This window comes from Seriola lalandi, unplaced genomic scaffold (assembly GCF_002814215.2).
Source record: "Seriola lalandi dorsalis isolate HSWRI2012SDOR001 ecotype SW California unplaced genomic scaffold, Sedor1 jcf7180002054691, whole genome shotgun sequence".
NCBI classification, from domain to species: domain Eukaryota; kingdom Metazoa; phylum Chordata; class Actinopteri; order Carangiformes; family Carangidae; genus Seriola; species Seriola lalandi.
The window spans coordinates 1,444,988-1,472,019 of record NW_019525244.1 but is presented as its reverse complement, the minus strand read 5'-3'; the positions used below and the strand labels follow the sequence as shown (position 1 = coordinate 1,472,019).

General features: G+C 41.0%; 2 protein-coding genes across 2 annotated transcripts; one reads left to right on the top strand and one right to left on the bottom strand.

Annotated features, from left to right (window-relative positions):
• The first annotated feature begins 1,783 nt into the window (after positions 1 to 1,783).
• hdac3 (histone deacetylase 3) lies at positions 1,784 to 7,688 on the top strand. Its single transcript, XM_023423358.2, has 15 exons — positions 1,784 to 1,967; positions 2,660 to 2,742; positions 2,862 to 3,004; positions 3,293 to 3,374; positions 3,744 to 3,800; positions 3,908 to 3,963; positions 4,067 to 4,200; positions 4,331 to 4,411; positions 4,546 to 4,619; positions 4,744 to 4,808; positions 5,002 to 5,091; positions 5,221 to 5,279; positions 5,626 to 5,705; positions 5,916 to 6,073; positions 6,187 to 7,688. The coding sequence occupies exons 1-15, from the start codon at positions 1,913 to 1,915 to the stop codon at positions 6,254 to 6,256; spliced, it is 1,287 nt and encodes a 428-aa protein (XP_023279126.1). The 5' UTR covers positions 1,784 to 1,912; the 3' UTR covers positions 6,257 to 7,688.
• Positions 7,689 to 7,810: 122 nt separating this feature from the next.
• myot (myotilin) lies at positions 7,811 to 26,693 on the bottom strand. The gene is made up of 17 exons (XM_087178539.1): positions 26,640 to 26,693; positions 26,341 to 26,521; positions 26,078 to 26,140; positions 25,717 to 25,858; positions 25,415 to 25,438; positions 24,602 to 24,711; positions 24,274 to 24,488; positions 18,039 to 18,252; positions 16,555 to 17,546; positions 15,755 to 15,905; positions 15,374 to 15,475; positions 14,543 to 14,586; positions 13,687 to 13,825; positions 13,280 to 13,487; positions 12,934 to 13,099; positions 12,189 to 12,322; positions 7,811 to 10,174 (listed from the first exon to the last, which is right to left on the bottom strand). The coding sequence occupies exons 1-17, from the start codon at positions 26,645 to 26,647 to the stop codon at positions 10,032 to 10,034; spliced, it is 3,036 nt and encodes a 1,011-aa protein (XP_087034665.1). The 5' UTR covers positions 26,648 to 26,693; the 3' UTR covers positions 7,811 to 10,031.
• Positions 26,694 to 27,032: the final 339 nt, after the last annotated feature.

The following is a 27,032-nucleotide window of genomic DNA, read 5'->3' as shown; positions in this document are numbered from 1 at the left end:
ATAAATGATCACACCCTCTTAGTGTTTTATTTCACTGTGAATGAATTTGACTGTTCATTTAATAAAATAAGAAATAAGACGTCACCTTGGTTACGTGAAATTATGATGTACACAATTTCCTGAAATTTTACGGACTCAAGATTAATCGATCAATTGGAAAAATAACTGAGAAAATAATAGATAATGAAAATAATCATTAGTTACAGCCCTAAATGTTAGTAAGTCTGTATGTGTGCACAGGAAATGCAGATAGCAGCGTTTCATCAAGTGTTCCAATAAATCAAAGTAAATTCCCTCAAGAGTTTAGCTGTCACACACTGTAAACACACATTTTACACACACACACACACACACACACACACACACACACACACACACACACACACACTGCAGGTGGACATAACGCTGTCTATGTAAGGATGTATTGGTAGACCTCTTGGGCACATCTGGTCTTGCCATCTCACACAAACACACAGACGCACGCACACACACACACACACACACACATGCACACACACACACACACACACACACACACACGCACGCACACACACACGCACACACACACACACACACACACAAAGCTTAACTTGGAGCATCTTTGAAAGACATTTAACCTCCTTGGTGAGAAACTAAACACTACACTAAGTGTGCCTGTGTGTGTGTTTAAAGGCTTTTATTGCCTATGTGTTAAATCCAGTGGAAGTAGGGTAACATATCTGCTTTGTGTTGAACCCTCTTCACCTCACCTTCACTGCCATGTGTGTACAGTCTGGTTTCTATCATTTTATGATCTGGAAAATCTCCAGACAGTTCTTGATCACAAGTATTTTAATGAACCAGTGTTCAAAATAAATACAGCTCCACAGGTAACTAACTAACTCTTTGGTGCTGTACTGAATTCATGCTCATGTTACTGTAAGTGCAACCGCAGAGACATGTTCTTCTGCTTGACACTGGTTGATGCTGTCAGAAACACCTGTTAAACACAATAATCCTTTGATAATAGCTCAAAGGTAAACATGATCTGAATTTCAGTCTGTGACTGGACACTCCCAACAAAAATCAGATTTTCACCTGTATTGGATTTTTGTTGCTGTCAGTCACAGATAATGACACACAGAGTTTGTTTTTCCAGCATCTGGATAGCAGTGAAAACATTTAGTATGGGTAAATGAAAAATAATTTTAGTATCCAGACCCATTGAGGGTGTGTCCGTATATTACAGTAAGAAAACTCAGCTGAGTCTATTTTGTTTTACTTTTATGAATGTGCACCATAATCACCTCATTATTATCAAATTATGGGACTTTGGATGATTTGACAGAGACACATAACTGCACATAATTATTATCTTTTTTTAATTTACAAAATTATAAGGATTTAAATCAATAAATAAATTAGTGTTGTTCAAAAAGGGTTGTCCCCAGTTGTTCACTGGTTGATCAGTTACAGTCTGTTTTTGAATTGCTATTATATCAACATGTTGTCATATACTGAAATAAACAGTACATGATTTCTTCACAGACTTGACATATTTAATGCATTTTTGTTAGACTACGTCTTTCAATATTCTTTTATTAATGGTCACACCATATGGCTCTGTTATATATGTTTGTAGCTTTATTGATTTGAATATTTTTTAACATATTTTATCTGTTTTACTTATTTTACCATTCATTTGACGATATAATTCTTACATTTATTTATTCATTTATAATTTATTACCGTATGGTATCAGATTATCTCCTCATCCTCCCCTATCCGTCAGTGGTGTCGCGATCTGATGACGCGGTGGGCTCGGTGTTTACCATGGCGGCTATCTGCTAATTGAAAGGAAAATGCGGGTTCTTTAGCTGCTGCAACAGTCACAGTTTTACGGGGGGAAAAGCCAGAGGATATTTGTAAAAGAATGACCAACAGAACATCTTATTTTTATGACCCAGACGTGGGCAACTTTCATTACGGTGAGTTTGGTTGTCGTAGCGAACAGGCCTACAATGGGAATGGTGCTAATGAGAAGCTAGCTACATGCTAACAACCTCAGGGTTGTGTTTTATTTTACATTTAATTCTTACTGTTCCACGCTCTCACTGTGCATTACGAGGTTGTTGTGCAGTTTTCGACGTAGCACACTTTTATATTCAATACTACTTGTTTGTGCAAATTCCAAAGTACCTGGCTTGCTCGACTAGCTAACGTTAAGTTACCTGTTGTCTGTATTGACATTTATTACGATATAAAAACTGAGTTCGCTGTCAGCCTATTTGTACTCAGTGCATATTATGCCTTGTGCATGGTTTAAAGTGCAGTTAGATGCTCATGAGATAGAACTACTCACAGCATTAGAGCTGAAGCTGATTGTAACCAGAATGTACACATGACAAGATTTGTGCTGTTTTTGCAGGTTTACTTGATCTGAATTTTTGTCTTTAAGGGAAGGAAGAATATGCACTACTTCACACTATTTTCAGCCTGTTATAGATATTTCGTGTATTTGAGTTTTGGGAAATCCTGTTAGTCATAGTGACTAACGTAGTGACGGTTATGAAATTAAGAAGACATACATCAGTAGTGAGCATTTATTAACGTCAGTCTAATACACTATGAATGCATTCATGAAATAACAGTACTGTAATGTGGAAACTGTCTCTGTCAGGTGCTGGCCACCCCATGAAGCCTCACCGTTTGTCTCTGACACACAGTCTGGTGTTGCACTATGGACTCTACAAGAAAATGATGGTGAGCAATAGAAATACATGGTGCTGTAGATTCAGACCCTACTGATGCTTTTCCTGCAGTTGGTAACTCTATACTATGATTAAGTGTATAAACTCTTTTTCGTTTTTTTTTCTTGTCAGGTGTTCAAGCCATACAAAGCATCTCAGCATGACATGTGTCGGTTCCACTCTGAAGACTACATAGACTTCCTGCAGAAGGTCAGCCCCAACAACATGCAGGGCTTCACAAAGAGCCTCAACACATTTAATGTGGGAGATGACTGGTGAGTGTTACTGTTTATCAAAGAAATAGTTTGATGTTTTTGCCTAAAAATGTGAAATATTTATGACATGGTTTCATAGTTATTATCAGACTCAGGGTGTCTCATTTCCTCTGTCTGAGGATATTTACTTTATTTAAGCCAAGTCATTGGTCTTATTACTGTTGTAATAATGTCTTAGTGCCATTTAGCAGTGTTTGTGCATGAATATTCCATCTAAAAGCCTAGTTTACTGTCACTGTTAGAGGACTGACTAAACCTTTAAGAAAATATTTTGTGTCTGTGTTTCAGCCCTGTGTTTCCAGGTCTTTTTGAGTTCTGTTCAAGATACACAGGAGCCTCTTTACAGGGAGCTACACAGCTCAACCACAAGGTAACACATTCCGTACAACACAAAGAAAGTCAGTTCTGCTCCAGTGAAAATCAACAGTCTGTGCCATTTAAGCAGGTCCTCTCTCACAAGCACCGATTTAGTGGAGTTTTGTTATTATTTCAGTTGCAGCCATCTCAACTTCCTGTCCAGCAGTGAAACTGCTGTGAAACAGCTGGTAGTTAAAGATAAACATGTGTGTAGCAGACGATATCTAAATCACTGGTCATCTTACCCTCAGACATTGTGAACACTTCCTTGTTGGACTGAAACAGCAACAACATGGCTGCAGCCATGGGAGACTGGTTAGGAGTACAGTTATGGGGATTTTGTGACCTGGTATTGATGATGATTCTGCTCTGTCTTTTCCAGATCTGTGACATTGCCATCAACTGGGCAGGAGGTTTGCATCATGCCAAAAAATTTGAGGTTAGAACGAAGTCTTATAAATTAGTGTCAGTTTTCTCTGCCATCTCTTTATATTTAGCTGTGAGTTTCTCTTTGAATATTAAAAGACGAGTTTGCTGTGTTTGCAGGCGTCTGGGTTTTGCTACGTCAATGACATCGTCATCAGTATACTGGAGCTGCTCAAGTAAGAACACATTTCTCCATTTCTCCATCTCCTTTTATGGTTCCTGCACCTGTTATCTCTTTTCAACTCTCACTCTCTGTGTATTTCTGTGTGTGTGTTACAGATACCACCCTAGGGTACTGTACATTGACATAGACATTCACCATGGTGACGGTGTCCAGGAAGCCTTTTACCTGACCGACCGCGTCATGACTGTGTCTTTCCACAAATATGGGAACTACTTTTTTCCAGGGACAGGTAAGACCTGCTTTAAGCATTGAGCAAATGTTTTCTTCAGTTAGAGTAAGCACTGGAAAGTCGTGTACTAATGGTTTTCTGTTACTGAAAAAAGACGAGTGTGTATTAATGCAGTTTGTGTTTTCTGTAGGTGACATGTATGAGGTTGGGGCAGAGAGCGGCCGGTACTACTGCCTCAATGTTCCTCTCAGAGACGGCATCGATGACCAGAGTGAGTTCACTTCCTGCAAAAATCACATTATTGAAATGTAATAACACAACACATAAACCTGCGATATTATTGTGTTGACTGCTCTGTCAGTTGGTCGGAGTATGAACATGTGTGTGTGTCTGTGTGTGTTTCAGGCTACAGGCAGCTGTTCCAGCCGGTTATTAAGCAGGTGGTGGATTTCTACCAGCCGACCTGCATTGTTCTACAGGTCAGTCTGTGATCATTTACTCTGTGTGTGTGACAGAAAATTACACACACTTCAGGTTCAGGATCAGGACCAGATGCAGTAAAACTGTTTTGTAGCATATGACACATTTCCATTCTCTTTGCAGTGTGGAGCAGATTCTCTGGGCTGTGACAGACTGGGCTGCTTCAACCTCAGTATACGAGGACATGGGTGAGAAGTGTCTTTATCTTATTAACAGCATATGATAGAAACATTTTTTCATACTTTAGATGATGTGTACCATATGCACATTGTGAGTACATTCCAGTTAGCTCATGTTTACATGGGCGGGGTAATAACGGTAGGTATTTTTTAATCCCTGTGTGTGTATTCATGTGCGTATGCTTTGGTTTGTGTTGCGCAGTGAGTGTGTGGAGTTTGTAAAGAGCTTTAAGATTCCTCTGTTGGTCCTGGGAGGAGGAGGATACACAGTGAGGAACGTGGCTCGCTGCTGGTACGTCTGATACACAGAACCCAGAATGAACTGTGTGACATGAACAACCCATAGGTGCATTTGAGGTCCGGTCAGGACATAGGCTTTTGCTTTGCTGCTGAAAATAATTCCTCTGCTTTTGTGTTGAAGGACCTATGAGACGTCTCTGTTAGTGGATGAACCCATCAGCGATGAGCTGCCTTACAGCGGTGAGTTGTACCTAACTGTACTAAATATCAACCTTTCAATTGTCATGATTTTGTATTTATGCCACACCTCTATGTCTTAATGTTGTGTCTTGTGTAATGTGTTGTCTGACAAAACCAAAATAGCACAATGGCTCCAGTATCAGTGCTCCAGTACATATTGAGCATTTTCAAACTTTAGCGCCATCTGTTGGAAGTTGTGTAAATGTAGTTGTGGGTTAGTTGTTGTTAGTTGATTTGGCCTCTTTAAATCTGAGGACATTGTTTTCGATATGATCAATGAGAGGTCAATGGAAATATGTTTTCCTTCCTGGATTTTTTCCATCCTCCTCCTTCCTGCTCCCTCCAGAGTATTTTGAGTACTTTGCTCCAGACTTCACGCTGCATCCTGACGTCAGCACCAGGATAGAAAACCAGAACTCCAGACAGGTAAAACATCGTCACACTTTAAAAGTAGTGCCTGTTTTTTAATTGTTCGTCTGCAAGACCTGAGAGTTGTACTGACTTGGATTGTTTATATTCAGGCTGCTGTAACACCGCCTGTAAGTCTTTATTGTGGTCCTCCAGGTGTTTATGGTTGATTGATGTTTGTTTTGCCTCCACTGTGCCGTCCTTATAATCGTGTGTCTGTCGGTGCAGTACTTGGAGCAGATCCGTCAGACGGTGTTTGAGAACTTGAAGATGTTGAACCACGCACCCAGCGTCCAGATCCATGACGTCCCCTCCGACATGCTCAGCTACGAACGCAACGACGAGCCCGACCCTGATGAGAGGGGGGCCGAGGAAAACTACACCAGGTCAGTTTGCCTGCATGGGGCTGAAACGAATGCGAACACCTGCAATAAAATATTTGACTACATTACAATCTTCCTGTACCTAACCGCGTATATAATAATGTCGACTTCCTCAGGCCAGAGGCATCCAATGAGTTTTATGACGGTGACCACGACAACGACAAAGAGAGCGATGTAGAAATTTGACCTATGGGAAAGAGAGAAGTGGAGCTTTTCCTCACAGCCTCCTGTTTGCATCGGCGGTGCTCTCCAGTCATCACTGCAGATCACAAAAAACACTTTCAGGAAGGACAGAAAAGACCCTCAAGCTCTCCGTTAACTCTCAACTAGTTTCGGTCAATCCACCTTTCCACACTGACGTCATGGCTGCTCCACCACCATACCTCAGTAGTATAGACATGATGTTGGCACCTGAGTCTTGTATATACTGTCAGCCCAAATTACATATATTTTCATAATGCTGGATACTGAAACACATGTATATACAGTATATCAGCTGTGTTACAGGATCAGATGCGCCTTCATGTTCTGAAAACTAACCTTTTCTTTTCAAAGTCAAATATGGAAATTTTGGTAATAGCATTTTTTAAAATCTTTTTCTTTTCCTCATGTAATCTTGTCCATGTTCTTAGCACTGAGTTGTATTTAGCTTTTGAAAGAGGAAAATGTTATCTGCAACATTTAAGCATTTAGGTCAGCTGAATTTTTGTTAAAAGCAGCAACAAGTTTGTCCCAAAAAAGAAAATTGAACATCCGTTCTGTCAACGCCTGGGATTTAATTGCAGTGACAGAACGATGTCTACGTGAAGATGACTGAAACCACAGCCACAGTTATCACCAGGTGTCATGGAGAAGTCGTGAGGAGGTTCTTGATTTATTCCATCTTACAAGACACAGGCTAAAGTGAGAAGCTGTTCAAGGGCGTGCACAGATACATTAGACACACATGAGCCAATACAGATGTTTAAATGCATGTGCACAGTTTTTAGACAGTCTCAGAACTACAAATGATTCCTGTTGTCGTTTCACTTCACCGCTTTTCTTATTTTACAGTCACTGTGAATCTGACAGAATGTGGCAGTTTTTTTTTCCATTTCCATTTTTTTTTTTACCACAGCATTATTCATGTGCCTTACAGCTCTGACATGTCAAACACTGTTGTAGGAGTGGGGCACATTCATGTCAACTTCAACTTTTTTGACACAGATTTGGATTTCTACAAGTGAATATCTGTAACTGAGGGCACCAGCTTGGATCTTATCCAAACAGAGACTCCTCCTCTCCTGTCTTTTCATTCCTTTCTCTTATTACTGTACATACGTATAAATGTATGAACTGTGATTGTGTTCATAATGTAGACGAGGACTAGACGGTGAAAAGGCTGGTGGTTTGGTAGAGAAACATTTTGTACATGATGAAATGACAGAGTGCAGGTCCTTCACTGTGCAGCTTCACTACGGATGTACATTAGTGGCAGTAGAACAGTTTGAAGCCACATTAGAAACATTTCTACCATCTTCCACCCTTGGTCCTCTTTTAGCCAAAAACAGGTTTTATGTGATTTTTGATATTGTTGTCAGCAACTTTTTGTTTTTAATAAAAAGAACAATTCTAACTATTCATGTGTATTTAATATTAAAGTCATATCTTCGTCAGCCAGTTTTGAACACAGCCACCAGAGGGCGATGTGAGCGCTAATCTGTGCCATCCATAAAATAAAATGCATTGGCGGAGTCAAAGTCAGGGTCACATAGACTTTATTCCTCATTCATCCAGTGATATCCAGAACTTACACAACAAACAGTACTTGAGGAGAATACACACAACTACCTGCAGTTTAAAATCTCAACAGAAAGGGCCGAATTTACCAAACTATCCTGGTGCTTTAAGCAAATCCAATGTTTAACCCTGTTTGATCCAAACATCATGACAAACTGAAGGAACACTGTACCTAAAAGCATTAAACCTGAGTAAAAGACAGTTTAAATGTTACTGTATAAACACAACCCGACTACAGGCGTTTATATGGTAACGGGCTGCATGCCAACCAGAAAAAGCAGTTTTCTTCTCCTGTGACCCGGACGGCAGGTTTTTTAAGCCCGTCATGAAAGAAACTCCTGCCACTGAGCTGCGGCCACACAGGGTTAAATACCAGATTTTCAGTTTACATGCAGATCCAGCCAAAATACAAGGTTTTTGTGTGATTACCTCCTGGCTGGCAATAAAAACAAGCAGTTAGGTAAGCAGGCAAATCAAGCCTCTTTTTGAAAGATCTTTCTATACAAGGCTCTGGTCAGAAATGGAGAGTTCGGCAAATGTGGACACAGGCTGACATAAAGACACCCACTTTTCAACTGAACATTAATGATGCAAACATACATCAAAGGAGAAAAAAAAACGTCTCCTCTTGGGTAAAGTGGAAAACATGTTATCTGCACTGCAGATGTGACAAAATGTAAACACTTCTTATTTAGTTTTGAGTGCAGATCTGTTTTTTTGTTCAGTCATAGAAGCTGGTGATCAGAACGGCAGCCTGTTGCTCTTTGTCCAACTCATTGATATTATACACCTCTGGCTGTAGCCTTTCGCAGGCCAAGAGAGGGGCAACTTGAAGTCCCAGCACTGACAACTAATAACTTCAGTTCAAATAAATAGCTTCATTCACATACACTGTATATTAGAAACCAACTTTAAAAACACATATAAGGCTGAATTTATACCACAGCAGAGAATCTGAGCAGTGACCAACATCTGAGCTCTCTTTAAACAAAAAGGGGGGGGGGGGGCACAGCACATTCAGTCACACACCATCAGAGACAAATACTTACATTCTGCAGCTCAAACATATAAGCATCCTTTTCAACTCCAAACTAAAGGACAGGAGGGCAGTCACTGGTTGAGACATGTCATGATTAAAGTGCAGTGATAGATGTTGGCTGTTGGATTGTGGGTACTGTAGTTAACCTAGGTTGTTTCCAATTTTCTAATTTAGACCATGGAAGAAAGCTAGACACTGTGTTTCGAGATAATGAACAATGATTCAAATGAAAGGTGCTTACCCAGCACATACACCATGACAATCCAATGCAGGAAGTAGAAAATTGCGTGCTGTTTGAGACAGACACATCAGTTTTCTGTTGGCCAAATGGTTTCTGGACCACAGAGGTTCAGTGTTGCAGTATTGTGGTTGGCCGCTCGGATAAAACTGACTCCACCACATGGTACCTAGGTCTATTAATACATCCATGACCTAGACCGTATTGCTGAGAGAAGACAGGACAGGCAGATGAAGAGACAGAGACAGGCGGGCAGAGTAGAGCACAGAGGCTTACAGGCATGTATCAAACATGAGCCTTAACAACAAAGAGACAGACAGAGAGACAGAGGGGTGGGCGCCATGGAAACAAACAGCAGCAGATGGACGATATGAAGAGTGATTACAGTAACTCAGAAGGCACTTGACCACACAGCTTTGGAAACTTTTCTCTCAAAGTAACTCCTGAGTGTTCTTGAAGGTTAGGGATGGTTTAAAACAATCTTTAAAGGGCCAATTCATGATATGACTAAACCTCTGAAAGATAGAGGAAGGTTTGTTTTGAGCCTTTTAGCAAGACAAAGATAAACTTTTTATAATAATAGAGATAAATCCTCTAATATTGCATTACAGTTACTGTCTTTTTACAGATGTTCACAGATGTATCTTAGTCTTGAAAATGTGGCTACGCTCATCTGCCTTGCACATCAACCATAGTCTCTTATGCTTATTAATTATACTTATTCAACCTGATCTGGACTGGCCTCCATAGTACTCTGAGATGTGTACTCATCTGCTGCGATGCTGTTAATGTGATACTCTGAACCAAAGCATGTTTAGAGCTCTTTCTGCCTGGAGTTGATACAGACTCTGGCCCAGTTTCATGGTAGTGAAGATGATGGTTGAAGGAGGATGTGACAGCGCGGTCTACAGCTCTTCACTCTCGTACAGCGGGGCAGTGTGCTGGGCGGGGCTCTCCACGGTCAGAGCGGGCACATGGCTCAGAGACGACAGCAGCTTCAGTGTCTTGGAGCCAGGGGGCGCCGTTTTCATGGGTGGGGCTGTGCGGGCTGGGAGGGGCACAGAGAGGGGAGTAGTGGGTACAATTGTTCCTTTGCAAATTAATTACAGTAAAGAGCAAGATTTTTGTTTGTTATGCTGCTTTTTTGTGAGTAAAACACCAATGATTGGATTAGATAACGGTAACAAACATACACATGATTATTTACAGCAGTATTTACCTACTCTTCAGTAATTTCTGAGACGTTTGATAAAAGATTATTGCATTTAAAACACCTTTTAAAAAAAAAAGATTTTGTTATACATCCTGATGTTTTAAATAATGGCCGTAAATAATCTGAAGGATACCACAACAGTAAATCATGTACAAGTGATTTTGTCACATTACATCCACTTGAAATTGTGTTTATACTGAAGCTGCAGTACTTAGTCATCTCTTCCAGCAGAGGAGAAAAACTGGTTTTCAGTCCACTTTTTGCAGACTGGCACATTCCGTGTTTATTTATATAAATATTATAAGTGCCACCAGCATCAGCGACAAATTTTACTGGCGGTTGGACTCATGCTAAACATTCTTTTCATGCCAGGTGTCTGAAAATAACTCATCTGTCCTGCAGGCCACGGCACAGGAGACAGCATGGCTAAGTGCCAGATATATAACCAACACACAGTTGTAGGAACAATGGCTGCACAGTTCTCCATGTTTCACCTTCTTTCTTTAAACAAACAAAACTATGAATTAGTTTCATTCATCACAGACCTGACTGGCTCCAACAGAATTCATTTAACCAGTGGTGCAGTTTGACTGTGAGTATTTAAAATGATGTATGTGTGTGTCTGTTCTTACATTGATTAATTTCAACACTACTATCACTACTTTTTATATACCACTAAGACTCACATACACAATACAATACACAACCTACACATCAAACAGTACAAACCAGGGCTGGATTTTTACAATGAAGAGCTTCACCAAAGTAATCTCTCCACTAAACATATAAACCTGGGGGTGAGTAGTTATTATCAAGGTTTCTGTTCTAAAGTTACTGGGAAACTGATATCAAATGTACAGAAATTTAGACCAGTTTCCATAGCAGATATATGAAATATATAATATATATGCAGCGAGATGTACTGTTTAAAAAAGGTGACACAAAATCAAAAACAAAATCATAAAGATTGACTACTGCATTTACAATTTGATTATACATTTTCCCAACATCATTATCAAAACACACACTTCATACAAACTTGTATGAGTCAGAATGACTAGTAATAGTGATGTTTACTGAATGTATAATGCCTTCATTCACACTTGTCTGGTTGACCTTGTAATCCCAAATACACACACACACCAATAACGTGAACTTAACTATGCTCATGCATGTTGAATTAGCTGGCTGCAAACTCCATTGATGTTTGTTGGAGGTTCACTATTTTTACTACTGTGCTAAATAAGTTAGAGACTTGATATGTACACTGTGAGCCAACCACTCCTGAAAAACCTCTTCCTTGTGAGGTCCTGTTCAACCGTAGTATTGTATTGTATTGGGTCTTGGTTCACATGAAGCACGTAAACTCACTTTCAGGGTTACTAATCAGCTGAGCAGTCCAGCTCAAGCGTAACAGAGGGTCGGGCCTTTGTCGCTCCTCTCACTCAGCGGCCTCTCCACACAGCAGATGGTGTGTTATGTGATAGAGCAGAAACCTAATAGCTGTGTTGTATTTTCCTCCAGTGAGCGCCCCCTCACCAGTGGATGGACTCTATACTTATCGCTCTGACTCGGTGACTACACAGTATTCTTTAGGTAAGCTGAACAGGTCGATGCCTCATGTTCTCATCAAGTTTCCGCTTGATCACGTAACACAGCATTTGTTTGACGTGTTTCAGGCTGTGGAGCTGGATTCAGTGCAGCGATGAGCGCACAACATTCTCCATCTGCTGTTTGAGTTTACAGCCCGGGTTACTGTGGTAACTATCAGGCTATCTCATACAAGAGATAGCCGAGATGGGCCCTTAAAGCTCATTTGCATGGACAGATGAACAGACAGTGGACTTACTGCCTATATCCAGCCTGGCATTGCATGTGGACATGCCAGCTTCATTAATGGCAGAGAGAGTGTACCAACCAGCATCAGACTTCATCACCCTCTCTATCAACAAGCACTGCCGGCCTGAACCGTCCTGGTACAGACTGTGAAACACAGAAACAGGTTCCAATGTTAATTTTATCACCACGTTCACACACGATGCTCAGTGTCCTGATACAGGCGAAAACAGAACTAAAGCACGTACACAATTTATGGCATTCATTCACTAAGAAATGAAATGGCGAATCATGAGGACTGCTACTTCTACACCTGTGAAAAACTGTATCAGGTGTCAGGTTCTAAAAGAGATTTATAGTCGACATCACAAATTCATAACAGGAAGCCTGAGTTAAAAAATGGAGGTGTGGGTTTTCGAGCCTGGGCTGGGAAGGCTAATAAGATGCTGCTGAATTGCATTTGCAGAAATGTAGATAACTAAAAGTCAGAATATCTCTGCCCCTGCTTACCATTCTTTTTTTTCAGTTTGTCTTTTGTGAATCCCCCAGATTTATAAAAGAGAAATACTGAATCATTGATGTAACCCTAACCCTTAATATATTCATTTTGTTTATTGTGCATAATGTAAGTGGAAACTTCACCCATGCGCAGTTTATAATGACTGCAGTCATTATAAGTCAAGTTTTCTATTAAAAAAAAAAAAAAACCTACTGAGGGATGATTTACCAGAAGTTTTGGAGTAATGAAGCTGACCCACCTCATTCTGTTGGGGTCAATGCGCAGCATGTCTTTGTCTTTCTTCCAGAAAAGCTGAGGAGGAGGGGAAGCGTCCACTTTACACTCTAACCTAACAGTGTCTCCTTCTAGAGCTCTGGAGTTCAACATCTTCTGGACAAAGGTGGGAGGACGGAGAACCTCCTGGGCTGCAAGAACAGAAGAGGTTGACTGAATTGAATTGTACACCATCCTCACAACTTCACAAAGTACTGCGGGTATAAATTCAGTTCAATCAATAACATTATTGAGCTGCACCAGGCTAAAATTCTACATAAAGACACAGTGTTTCCAGCATAAAATCAAGATTCAAGTGATTCTATTTTTACCTATGACATCGAGCCTCATGGAAAATCTGCTCTCTCCGGCTCGGTTCCTGGCCACACACTCATACACACCAGCATGGTGCACAGTGACGATCTCTATGATGAACGAGTGCATCCCTTTCTCACACACCAACATCTTATGGTAGTCGTCTGGACGAATGGCTTTGCCGTCCAGGTACCAGCAGACGTCTGGTGTGGGGAGGCCTCCCACCTGAAGAGAGAAGAGAGGATTTTATGCCTCCTTTATTTACCTTTGCATGACCACACCATTACTGCACAGATTATTTTGTATACGTTACATAAGGAAGCCCGTGACCTTCTGGCAATACAGACTTGAGTTTTTTAATAAACTTGAAACCATGAAGACCTTGGTGTTAATGCATGCAGGTGTGTGTGAGTGACTAATTCACCTTGAAGTCAATCCTACAGAAGCGTCCCTCCTCCACAGTGAGGTCTGGGGGGATCTGCAGGAAGCGAGGAGCGTAACATTTCTCCTGGATAGCTGATCCCTCATTGCCCCTCTCATCTGTCCCTGAGTGGTGCCTCCCCCTGTAAGAGAGAGAGATTATCTATTCATAACTGTGCTTTACTTCACTTTCAACAACTGAATTTTACTGTCCACTAGCAGCCATATAACCACAGATTCCTGTTGTGTTTCTGTCCTCTGACTGCATGGCTACTGCATAAGGGGCCAAGTCCCTATATCTTTCCTGACAGGCAGGTGGAGTCAGTCAATATTTATGTAGAGATTCAGTTAACACAAGATATACATAGGGAGGAACAAATACTTTCTTGGAAAATTTAAATCCGTATGTTTACCCTCTCCCTCAATTCCCAAGTTCGGCTGGTGGCAAAATTTCACTTTTAGCAATTAACACAATTAGTGGTTTCACCACTTTCAACCAAACTTCATTCCACAGAAAATAGTAACAAATACTTATAATTAAATAACTGAAGCGGGAGTCCCATTGGAAGATACTTTAAGTTTATTTAAGAAAAATTAGATATTTCCATGGATGCTTCTGTAATGTAAGATGCACAGTATTATGCATGATTGCACAGAGCAGCTTGAGGTTCAGCCTCACCAAATCAAAAACTAAAAGTGTCAAATGTTCATGAACTATTCTTAAAAGGCCAATATAGCTTTACAGCTGCGTAGATTGACTGAATACTGCCATGCTGGACGTCCCACATTCAAGACTGTAATGTTCAATTGAAACTTAGGTAAATAATTATGAGAAATATTGATACATAAATTGTAATTACCATAGGCCACCCGTGTGTCTTCCTTCTGGTGAATCTGGCTGTGGCTGTAATAGAAAACAAGACGAGCAGAGGAATCACAGGTTTGAACTTTGAAAACTAACCATACAGAATTCAAGGAGGGTAACTCTGTGTGTGTGTGTGTGTGTGTGTGTGTGTGTGTGTGTGTGTGTGTGTGTGTGTGTGTGTGTGTGTCTGTGTGTGTGTTCTGACACAATACTCCTGTTGTCACCAGTGAAAGGGGCTCATTCTCAGAAAGCAGGCTAGAAATAGCTGCTGACAAACCTTGTTGGCTTGAGAGGACGTGTGTATGAGTGTGTATATACACATGTTGTGTGTTGATGTTGTGTGTTGATATTGTGTGTTGGAGTGTGACAGACAGAAAGAATAGATGGTGCAAAGCCCTGCGACAGAGGCTTTTTGACAGAACAATCCCACACACACACACACACACACACACACACACACACACACACACACACACACACACACACACACACAAACAGAACTGTTCACAATGACAGCAGGAGACAGCTCACTGCGGCTGCTGATTTTTACTGCCAGGCTTTTTCAACTGTGGGTCGAGAGCCCATCAGGAGGCCCTGAGAGGGAAACAGGCTCCCTATGCACCCATTCAAACCCAAATGACTGTAATAATGTGTAGGCTTTACTTAATAGCAAAATGAAAGCTAATGGGTTTTGGGCAAGAGCCAACATAAATGTCTGTACAGCACGATCAGCACTGCAGCACACATCAGTAAAATCTGAAACACATTGTTAGAAATGTCCAGGTTGAACGATGTCCGCTGACAAAATGAAACTTTGATGTCGTACCTGGTCAAGTTGTGAGTCTGACAGACTGTCTTGGTCAAACATGTAGGTGACGTTGTCTGGACCCAGCAGCCTACGAGCCATACGCTCCTCATAGGACAGTTTCTGTCAAAAATGAAGCTTTATACTGTTAAATTTTCAGTTTTCACACACATATGAGAAGAAAGTATGCTGTGATGTGTTTTGGTAAACTGCTGCAACTATGTATTCTGTAATGTTTGAGGGTGTTTGTATTTATGAAATGTAGGATTGTTCCACTTTCAACACAGTTTGCAGGACAGACAGACACACACACACACACACACACACACACATATACACACACACACATACATATACACACCACACACACACACACAAACACACACACACACACACACACACCTGGCTGTTTCTCCTCCTGGCCTCCTTTGAGCGCAACTTCTTCTCCAGATCCTGGATGAGGGCGTCTTTGGAGCCCTGGATGTCTTCATCTGTGGAACGAGAAGAGGAAGGCCGAGGAGCTACAGACTTCTTCAGGATGGGCTTGGGAAGGCTGGAGAGAGGTAAATGAGGAACAGACGATAAATGATAAAGAAAGCACCCGAAGGACCCTAATGAACTTAACCTTAATTTTGCAACAAAACCTTTTTTCAGCACTTCAACACTATGAGCTACCATATGAACTGTTTTTACTTCCATTTGTGAAAGAAAACACAATGCATGGAAATGATTCTTCACTCATGCTATGAAATGCATTCAGCGTGGAGACTGCAATGAGTGATTTCTATTCTTGCTTCTTGCTTTGACATAACAGAGATCCCACCATGGATGTGATGAAAAATACAATGGATTGTCAAGAAACTTGTGAAACTGAATCAAAGTCACTTCTATGATTGTATCATTTGTGGTCTGTTAATGTGATTTTTCAACCCAGAAAGAAACAAGAAACTTTTAATGGGTCAACAGTCTGGTTTTTAATTGTAACCTAGCCGGCATGCTGTGGAAAAAAACAGCTGAAAACATCTACATCAACTTTTAAAAATCTTCTTCTACACATTCAGTCTCAGCTGTTCTCTCTGTATATTTACATTTTGCTCCAAAAATGACTTTTTTTTGTTTGTTTTTTAGATGTTGTCAAGTGTGGGACATTTCAACTTGTTTGTTAATATGTGCATGCCAAATTGATGTGCACTGTGACTCACGTGTTAGGCGTCCCCTTGTAGCTGGCCGGCAGGGAGACCACAGCAGGTGGTACTCTGTTCTGACTGTTAGGAGTGCTGGGCTGTTGGAGAGAGGAGGAGGAGGAGGTGGGAGAGAGAGGGGAAGGGGACACTGGGAGAGGCTGCTGGGGGAAAGAGGAAGGAGAGGAGGAGGCCCTCATGGGGAGCAGAGGGCTGGAGGGGGAAAGTGGGGAGCAGGAGGGGGAGATGGAGGGGTGTGGAAGGTTGGCGTTGGGAGACAGTTTGGATGGGGAGAAAGGGGAGAAGGAGGACTGGGATGGCAGCACAGAGCAGAGGTAAGCGGCAGGTGCTGACATGGTGTCCTGGTTGGCCGGCAGGGTGGCACTGCCGAGGCCGGTGGCACTGGGGACACTGGGGGTGAGGGTGATGGTGGAACGCATGGTGGTGCGTGGGAGAGAGGATGAGGAGGAGGAGGAGGCTGGGAAAGGGGAGGACGGGGAAGTGGTGGCAGAGGGACTGAGCAAAGGGGCAGTGGAGGAAAGAGGAGGCACAACAGAGGAGGCCGGGGTGGAAATGGGAGAGCTGAGACTGGAGGAGGAGGGGGAGGACTTGCCCGTTCCATTGGCATGGGTCTGAATGTGTGTCTGGGCAGTAGACTGGGTTTGGTTCTGACTGAGGTTTAGAGACTGAAACTGTGACTGGGTCTGTGACAAGGACTTTGACACTGACTGAGATTGAGAAGTGTACTGACTTTGAGCAGACATGATTTTAGCTTGACCCTGTGTGTCTGTAACATTGAGACTATACTGGGAACTGTTGAGGTTCTGTTGGGAGTTATTCTGGTTCTCCTGAGCCTCCCTCAGCACACTTTCATAGCTGGGTGCCTGGAAGGCCGGCTGCGACTGAATAAAATGCCGCGGTCGCTCATAGTTGAAGGCACTGGGAGGGAAGGCACTGGGCGTGAAGGATGGCAGGTCCGAGAGGTTCATGTTGTTGCCTCCTGACTGGGGGGACTGGAAGGGAGAACACACACATTCACAAAAACGTAGGTGTAATGAAGAAGAGACATTCAGAAACATTAACACATTTCCATTCGCTGGGGGGAAGCAAATCAACATTGTCTCAAATAACCAATGTTACTACATTAGACAACACATCAGAAGAATATTCAAGGCAGAGTTACAAAGGTCAGTGTTCCTGCTGCTCAAATGTAAAAAAAGGCATTGAAATATTCTAATGAAAACTCTAATGGCTGTACCTTCAATAGACAACTAAGTATAGGCAAGAGTGGATAAACGAGACAGATACTGTGTATTTATTTACTTATTCATCAACTGGTGTTGTCTACTTTTAAATTCTGTGTGAATTTTAATTTGCCAATTCTATTTGACTTTTTGAACTTGACATAATAATTCACATAAAACCGTAGTTAAGTATGATGGCAGCAATTAACAAAAATAGCAAAAAACCTCTCAGACAGTGCAAAAGTGTAAGACATGTCTTACAGTGAAACTGATTTTGCTTGGGGTGAACAGCTTGGGTGTTGGGGCTTTCTCCTTGACTTGTGCTGGTGGTGAGGGTGGAGGGGGTGGAGGGCTGGGCGTACAGGCTCGGACCACGACCTCTGGCGACCTTTGGCCCTCTGAGCTCAAGGCAGTCTCCTCACTGAGACCGAAGGCTCCTTCAGAGGAGTGGTTGGCAGGCTGAGGCTCTGGAAAACTGAAGATGCGCACAGTCATATTAGCAAAGATTTGACTGTATTCAGAAAAACTACAGGTTCTGGGATGGTACGTGATCAAACATAAGACAGAGACTGATGGCTGAGGTGCAGAAACAACTGTCATGAAAATCACCCACAGAGTCCCAAAAGCAAAGGTAGATTTTATCCCTGACAATCCCCCGATGCCCAAGCAGTTAAAATGTTACCAATATTCAAAGCGCCTCAGATGCAAATTAATCCTTGATGACATATTCAAAGTATCTGTTGTTCAATTACATAACTGTCCTTGACTCATAAACACTCATTTTAAACTCAAAATATAGGCACAAACATCATTGTTCTAAAAGTATTTTTGTGATGACACCGGATTAATTATTAAAACCCACCCAAAATTGAAATTTTGTCCACAAAAATATCAAAGTCAAAAGGTTAAACTGTTGGCATCAAACATCTGTTCCAAACTTCAAGTTGGGACACCTGAACGACAGTCGTCCCATTTCATTTGTTTTGAAGGTTGACAAGAGGCTGCACAAGCTAACACTCATCCAGTGCTGATTCTGCAGCAGCTGATGTTTATAATGTTGGTCACCGCATCATGATATTGTTTCAGTGGACAACTTGAATGACACAGATTTTTACCATCAATATCAATATGACGACTGGTGAACAAAATTATAAATATGCGTAACTACTAACTACAGATTATATGTTCCAGTCCGGCTGCCATGGTACCAGTGGGACTGTCTAATGAGGGTAACAGATCCCATTTCAGCCCACTCAGTAGTTTTCTTCCTGTAATACCAAGCCTGGCTGGTCCTCTACTTTTCTACTAGGAAAGAATTTTGTTCCCATGACAACAACGTAGTCGGGGCTATGCAAGGAGTATAATGACAATAGCAGTCTCTCTCTCTCTCTCTCTCTCTCTCTCTCTCTCTCTCTCTCTCTCACTCTCACTCTCACTCTCACTTACTAGCTCACTGTTTTTCTGCATTTCAGGGCACAAAGTAATTTTGGCCAACCAGCATCAGATGACCTACGCTCTGAAACTTTGGATCAAAACCATTCAAGTGAATGCAAAAGTGGTCTCAGACCTTTGGACCCTACTGTGTATGTAAATACTGAGAATTTTCTAATTTTGTACAAGGATGAACTGTACAACTTGAGTCAGACGTAATACCACTGACTTACAGTCACTTACACTGATCATATTGCTGTAACACCACCAAGTTGAAATACAATCTAAAGGATCTCTCACAGCTGATATATGCATGTCTAAATGAATTCGACCAGCATACCAAGGCTATGGGATATCAAAAAACCAAATGAACTTCATGGGTCATTCAAGTGTGTAATGTAATTTTGTGAAGATGAAACATTGTTGGAGGATAAGTAGTAAATAAAACTGTTTCTAAATGACAGATAATTTCTGTAGGTGGAAATGGTCCTCATGGATGGATGAATGTTTGACCAAGGCGTCCAGAAAAAAAAGGTTTTGATTCTATACCTCACAGTTAGTTAGTTAGTTAGTTAGTTAGTCAGTTAGTTAGTCATCTCATATGTGAGTTTGAGACAGTACCATCAGCGGTTGGCCTCAAAAGTAATAAGCAAAATGTCATGTTTTTTACAAGTGGAGTCATGGTGCTGCTATCTACATCAACTGGTTCTTCCTTGGTCCATGGCCTAACTTTCCACCACATTTCACTGAAGTTTGTTTGACAAACAGAAATCAAAACCTCCCTGGAGGATGGAACATACAATCTGACCTCCACTGAATATTAAGGGTTTAAAAAAATCAAATGATATACTGATTTGGTTGTATTCTGTGACCAGATCTGGAAAATGTCCTTGATCAAGACATTTTCCAGTTGAAAACCAAACCTATCAGTGATGGTTGGTAGACATACCATCTTACTTATCTGCAATAAGCTAAAACTGGCTGGCTCTGACGCTGATATCCTGACTTGGCAAATCAGTAAAAAGCACAGGTGGAAATAATAACATTAACATTGGGTCCAGTGAACTGTCCCAGGAAGCTGTGGCAGTGAGACAGCATGCACAATATGCACGCTGCAGGGACTAATGTTACTAACTAAAAGCCAATATGAGTAAATCTAACACACAGAGAGCAACGTGGTGAACCTGAGAGCTCATGTCAACATTTTAGCAGCTTCTCCACTGCTTTACTTGTTAATTCTTAAAGGGTCAACAGTGACTCTTAGAATTCAAAACAGTAACACTATTTTCACCAAAACTCACTCCTGAATGTCACATGTGCTGTAGTTGCTGTGCTTTAAATGCCAGTATGTGAAAGCAATGTGTGTGTTTGTGTGATTTAGCGATGGCATGTGTGAGTTTCCCTGTGCATATGTGTATTTGTGTGATTAAGTGGGCAAAGCTATATTGGTCTTGGAATTCGGACATCAGCTGGCAGGTGCAGACACTCTACTGGTGACCCAACCCTTTTAACACGCACACAGACAGACAATCTGCATGGCATTGTGGGTAGGAGCACGCTAAGCTGCAAGTCCTCTGTATGACCGATGACAACAGACAGGACAACAATAACTAGTAAACATTTGGAAAATAAAAGCCTCAGCCCACCAAGTTGGAACAGCCTTCATTTTAAAATATTTCAACACTGCAGTGAGATGAAGCATTCACATCAACACATCATTTTCATTGTGAGAGGGAATGTGGATGAGCATCATTTTTTTCATTTATTCCTTCATTTGTCCATGTACATTTCTACCTAATGTACAGGGACAGAACTGAATATATTCTAATGAAAGTTGGGGAAATTAAGCATCTCATCACTGTGTTAGATCCTCTCAGAACGGATCAACCCAACAACTAATAAAAATGGATTATACCTTCAACTCAGCCTAAATTTGTGCCATGACTTGATCAATCACTTCATAGCTCTCCATTAATATGTCATATCTTAATAGTTTTATGTTCAACAGTTCAATAATTTTCAACAATGAACCATATTTTGGTGAAAGCCAGTCAGTGCTAGATGGAAGCCACTAAAGTAACCTCTGGGGTAAAAAGGGAATTATTATAAGCTGATGAGGAAGAATGAGTTTACACCAAAAAGCACAAAAAACTACACTTCTTAACAGAATCACTTTTAGATGTGGCAACAGTCAAACATGTCCTTCACAATGTCTAAAAGAAAACCACACAGTATTTTGACAGTTGACAGTACTCTTTATCAGCCATAATAACTACACTGTGTCATAATTTATCTGAGATTGTCACATTTATTAAGGGGAAAAAGTCCAGTCCAACAGAAGCACCACATGTAATGTGGTTAACATCGGGTAATCAAGTGTCTGTCCCTCACCAAATAATCAAAATAATAAAATAATGAGATAAACTTCAAGTTGGTCAGAGAACCTCAACATGACCTTAAAAGCCAGACCGCTGCCAATGGTTTCAGAACAACTGTTGTTGTGTGCAGCACTGAGGAAGGGGAGGTTCTGAAGGACACAGACGCCATGTCTGCACTTCACATTACAGATGAGATCATAGTCCTGGACACTGATATAGAGTGGACACAGTACACTCAGCCAGACATATTTCACACCATGAAGCACTGACTGGGTTTGAACCACAGTATCAAGTCAAAGTTAACGGCACGAACAGTATCAAACACCAGAGATACTTTCTGCTCACCGGCTCTCTCTCAACTGTGGCATTTATCATCTGCGGCGATATCAAGACACCTTTCATGGTATACTCGTGAATATCTAATCCAGTATTTGTCACATATTGAGAATGTATTGCTGGTGCAATATCCAAAACTGCAAAACAGCATTGTATACACAAGCTTGTATCTGATTAGAGATGCCAGTCTTCCATTCTACATGGCTGCATGTGAATGCATCATTCTTGTAAGACTTGAAAATCAGTCACGTCAAACTCCTCACACAATTTTTCCCCACATACAAAAACCAAAAATGTGTTGTGCAAATCAATTTTGGAGCATCAAAAATGTATCATTAGGAAACACAGCTAAAAGCTGCCAAACATTTCAGAGAACAAATGACAGTATCTTATTTTCTACAATATGAGCTCTTCTGTATGACTGTTTGTAAAGGGTTAAAAATGAAGGACACACATTACAACTTTACAGATGAGCTTATATCCTCGTTCAAGACACCAATTAGCTCAAGCATGTGCTGTCTGGCACGCAGCAAACACAACTCAATGACAATTAAGACACATATTTCTGGTGATTCCCAAAGTGGATCTCTGGAGCAGCTCCAGAGGATCCCCACAATAGTAAGGGATAGGTTAATATCATGTCAGTTCAGTTTAGGTAAATAAAAAAAATTAAAGGAAAAGTGAAAAAGGAAAAACATAATAAGTATTATTTGGGGGTCTTCAGCTACACATTTGCGATCCTTAAATGACGACAGGGAGTTGAAAAAATTATACAGCAAATTTGTCATGCCAAATTTAAATCAGTAGTCGACATTTTTCACTGAATTTTTGAGAAAACGAGGAATAACGTCTTTAAAAAAAACTAACGGCTATCCCCGAGTCTGTGTGAAACAGTACCAACCAGATGATACAACCCCCCAAAATAGACTAAAGTCCACTTTGCAAGTGCTCCAAACATAGTTTGACCTTTTACGGAGGATATAGCATATTAAGTTTCCATGATATAAACAAAGAAGGAAAACTAGCCTGCTTAACATTAACGTCAATGTAGCAAAACGTGGTTAAAAAGGTTAAAAAAAACTTTGAATTCAAGTATTGGAAGTAACACGCAGGTTGAGAGGAAAGTAACTGCCACCTGTACAGACACGAACAATACTTTCTTACCTCGTAACACGTTTCAACACCGCTGGCCTAACACTTGAGTTTTGGCTGAATGAAGCTGGACGTTCCCTGCAGAGAGGGGGATCCAGACTCCGATGAGCCGCCAGAGGCTGGAGTGCAACAGGTGACACCGCGCGCTCACAAGGAGAACGCGAGGTGACGTGACCGCGCACGCCCAGCTGATAAGTTTAATTTACTGAAAGCTCAGCATCGTCAATATAACCACATCTACAGTATCCAGAGCTGCTCTCTGATCCGATGACTCATGGTTTTCTTATGTATTATTTTCTTTCATTAAATGTATTTTCTTTACGCCAATTAGCATTTAAAACCCTTCTCTGAAACAGTTTCTATATTTCTCATTAACAGGCCTAGTTAAAATAGTTTCCTAAATATAATTATCAGGTTCTTGTTTTGTCTCATTAGGTAAGTCTGAAGAAAGAAAGAAAGAAAGAAAGAAAGAAAGAAAGAAAGAAAGAAAGAAAGAATTGGCTTGTTTTACAACTATTTGAACATTACAGCAGCGACCCCTTCTGGATGTAAGGAGGAACTACAAAGATCTAAAGTGACTTAATTTCTCTGAAATGTTTGACTTCTGAACAATTTACTAAAAAGAAATGCCCACCAGATTGTAATAATAAAAATGACTAAATGAGGCGTTCCAGGAGGCAGTGACAAATGAGTTACTGAATAAATGAATGAATGAACGGTTAAATACATTATAAGCCTCTTCCATAAACCAACATCATAAACTGTGTTCAATACACAGTCAATACAAGTGAATCATAAGTGTAATTTTACATTGTAGAAAGATTTGCATTAAGAACAACACTGCAAGTTGTAGAACTCAACTGTGTTGTACCTTACCAAAAATAAGAAGGTCAAGGGTCAAAGGTTATTCCCACATGTGAGAAATGTGCAAGAAAAAATTAAGGAGTGAGATTTTTATTAATTTGTTGTTTGTTTGTTTGTTTTACTTCAAAATAAGACAATTTAATAGCAGGTAGGAGTACTATAATGCTAACTATCAAAAACAACAAATAGCACCATAAAACAAGCATCATCATCATCATCACTGTTTTAAAATAATGGTGTGTGCCTTGTGTGTGCCTAAACACTGAGATTACTATTATGTAATGTTTACAGATACTGAGATTGACGTATACGTGTTTGTGCCATCATGTACTCACTCTGCAACGGGGATGTCATCTTCTAGAGGGCTGTCAGGCCAGTCGGGAGGGGGGAGGTTCATAGAGTCAGGCAGCAGAGGGGGAAAGTCCCCGCTGCTCTTTCTGGAGGAGGACATCTCCTGCTGAAACACTGCCTCGTCTTCCTGTTGGAGAGAAACTGTTTCCTGCTGACGAATGGCCTCGATCTCCAGCTGCTCCTCCAGGTCTGCATGGAGAGGTGCACAGTATGAGATGAGAGACTTCGAAAACCAAGACTCATTATATTCATTGTACTGTACAATGCAGCTCCACAGGTGTAATAGTTAATCAGACATCTCACCGTTGTAAATTCCAGAATGGCTGAGCAGGAGACTGTGCCGAAGGGGTTGAGGGCCACACATTTGAACAGGCCCGAGTCTTCTGGAAATGCCTCAGTGATCACCAGTGTACACAGCTCCTCTGCAGAAGTCAACACAAGAACATTAACACAAAACACACTGAGTAGAATTGAGTCCTCACCCCCACTGACTGGATGTCTGGATAAATGTTAGCCTCTGCTGTCAGAGAGGCTTTGCTGCCCACAAGAGAAAAATATAAATAGTCTCTTAATATCAGTGTGAAAACACTAAGTGAACAAGGGTGTATCAGATGAACAAATGTTTATTTTGTCCCTTATTCCTTGAAACACCTCACCAACAAGCTGTCACAAAATCTTACATATTCAAGAGGTGTCCCTCTTGCTTCCACAAGGAGTCGCTAGTGTGCTAACTTTCAGAGCTCTTATTAATGTTAATATATTGAACTGCAAAGTCATGTATTTATTTACACCAGTGGGCCAAGTCCTCTTTGGCTTCTGACCCCTTGAATCATCATAAGTTATGACCTTAGTGTAGACATAGGTTGTGAGCAGTGATTTTTCTTTCTAAGACTTCTCTCAGAATTTTTAAAGGCATGAAAGGGTGATTGCATTTCACAACAACAAAAATTAAATACAATCAAAAAATTAGAGACAAGTAAGAAAGAGCTTTTTTTTTGTAACAGACCTTTTTCTTTCTTAATTTAATAATTTTGTGACTCCTCAGATTTATCTTGAGACCAACTGGGACATTGAGAAGTACTTATTTAAAACCTATGATGTATGAAACCAATATTCTGTACTTACCTGGCACTGATGCAGAACTGGCCTCTGGGAAAAGAAGGAGAGAGATATGCTGTAAATCCAAATTGATTTACACAAGAAATTATGGTGTGTATTATTATTTTTATTTACTAACAGTAAAGATCCTAATTCTCTTGGATTATATTCTTCAATTGAAGCTTCAGGATGGTGTTTCAGGTCATAAATTCCACTTTCACATTATCATCATAACAGTCATTGCTGTGTTGCAAGACTTGATTTTGTTTCGTTTCACTGTAACCTCACGTCCAAGTCATTTGTTCGCCCACTGCCAAACACACACTTACTCTTGCGTAGTATCCTAAAGTCATCTGAATCCAGTATTTTTTCATCCTCTCGGTACCACATGACCTGCAGGGGCGGAGTTCCCCTCAGTCTGCACTCCAGCACCACTAACTGGCCCTTCACTGTGGACACATCATGAAGACACTACGGGATGATGATGACGACGATGATGATGATGATGATGATGATTGAACAGGTGAACAGACAAGGATACAGACACAGAGAGATTAGAGGAGGAGAAGGGAGAAGAAAGATTCATATCAGAATAGATTCATACAGAAACACAACCCTTAATAACAAGTTGTGTCTCATTTCCTATATGATTGTGCTCCATACAAATACATACATGTAAGTATATTTTACCTTGACAAAAGTAGGAGCCACTCCATTCCCTGAATACTGTTGATCGTAGATGGGACTCTGAGTCTGGACACAGAAAAATATATTTCATTTAATTTCTTTTACAATTATTTTACTTCTTTAATTATTTGCATAAGAATAGTCACGCATCTACAACATTAAAGGGCAAACGAGTTACATTTACAAATTTAAACATATTTACATAATATAGTATACATTAGTATGTTTATCAAATGAGCTGATTTATTATAATGAGATGTAATTACCCTCTGAGGGCTGACACACAGCGGCTGCACCAGGCTGGACTGTCTCTGAGCGAGGAGGTTGGAGGAGGAAGAGGAGGAGCTGGAGGAGCAGGAGAAGAGCTCTCGAGAGGAGGATGCAGAGGAGGAGGAGGAGGAGATGGTCAGAGACATGGTGCTGGTCTTCTTCTGCACCCTCTGGACACTACACAGTCATACACAGTGGTACGGATCAACAGTGAAATGATTCAATCTGCTTGTGTTTTTGTTTGTGTGTCTGTGTGTGGGTGTACAGGACTGTATGCGTGTGCAGTTGGACTTACTGTGCCATGTTTCAGGCGTTCCAGGAGGCAGTGACAGAGGTTGTTATAAACTCTACAAAGACAGAAGCAGAGTGTCAGACGTACTTACACTCGCTGCAATGGCAACTTTTTTTTTCACAGCGTTGTAGAGACTCGTAACTGCCGACACCCAGGTGTGAGTATGTTTCACGACATGCATAGGGTTTTGAGAGCATGCATGGTCAGCAAAAAACCTTCCTTGAATAAAGTTCTCAGAGGTGTTGGCAATGTTGGAAAGTAGCAGCTGGATGAGCCAAAAAAAGAGAGATGTGAAACAGTTTAGAAGCTTAATTAAAACATTCAGCATATCAAAACCGCCATCTTTATCTGAGCCAACCGGACTTTTCCTCAGTAAAAAGCAGAGGTGGGGGACTT

What these genes read in the sequence shown, in the direction of transcription:
- hdac3 (XM_023423358.2), top strand. Translation starts at nt 1,913, where the DNA reads ATGACCAACAGAACATCTTATTTTTATGACCCAGACGTGGGCAACTTT. An exon ending in TTTAATGTGGGAGATGACTG is followed by an intron (nt 3,005 to 3,292) that starts GTGAGTGTTACT and finishes TCTGTGTTTCAG; the next exon opens with CCCTGTGTTTCCAGGTCTTT. An exon ending in CGACCTGCATTGTTCTACAG is followed by an intron (nt 4,620 to 4,743) that starts GTCAGTCTGTGA and finishes TTCTCTTTGCAG; the next exon opens with TGTGGAGCAGATTCTCTGGG.
- myot (XM_087178539.1), bottom strand. An exon ending in CCTGCTCAGCCATTCTGGAA is followed by an intron (nt 24,489 to 24,601) that starts TTTACAACGGTG and finishes TACTGTGCACCT; the next exon opens with CTCCATGCAGACCTGGAGGA. An exon ending in CAGACTCACAACTTGACCAG is followed by an intron (nt 14,587 to 15,373) that starts GTACGACATCAA and finishes TTTCTATTACAG; the next exon opens with CCACAGCCAGATTCACCAGA.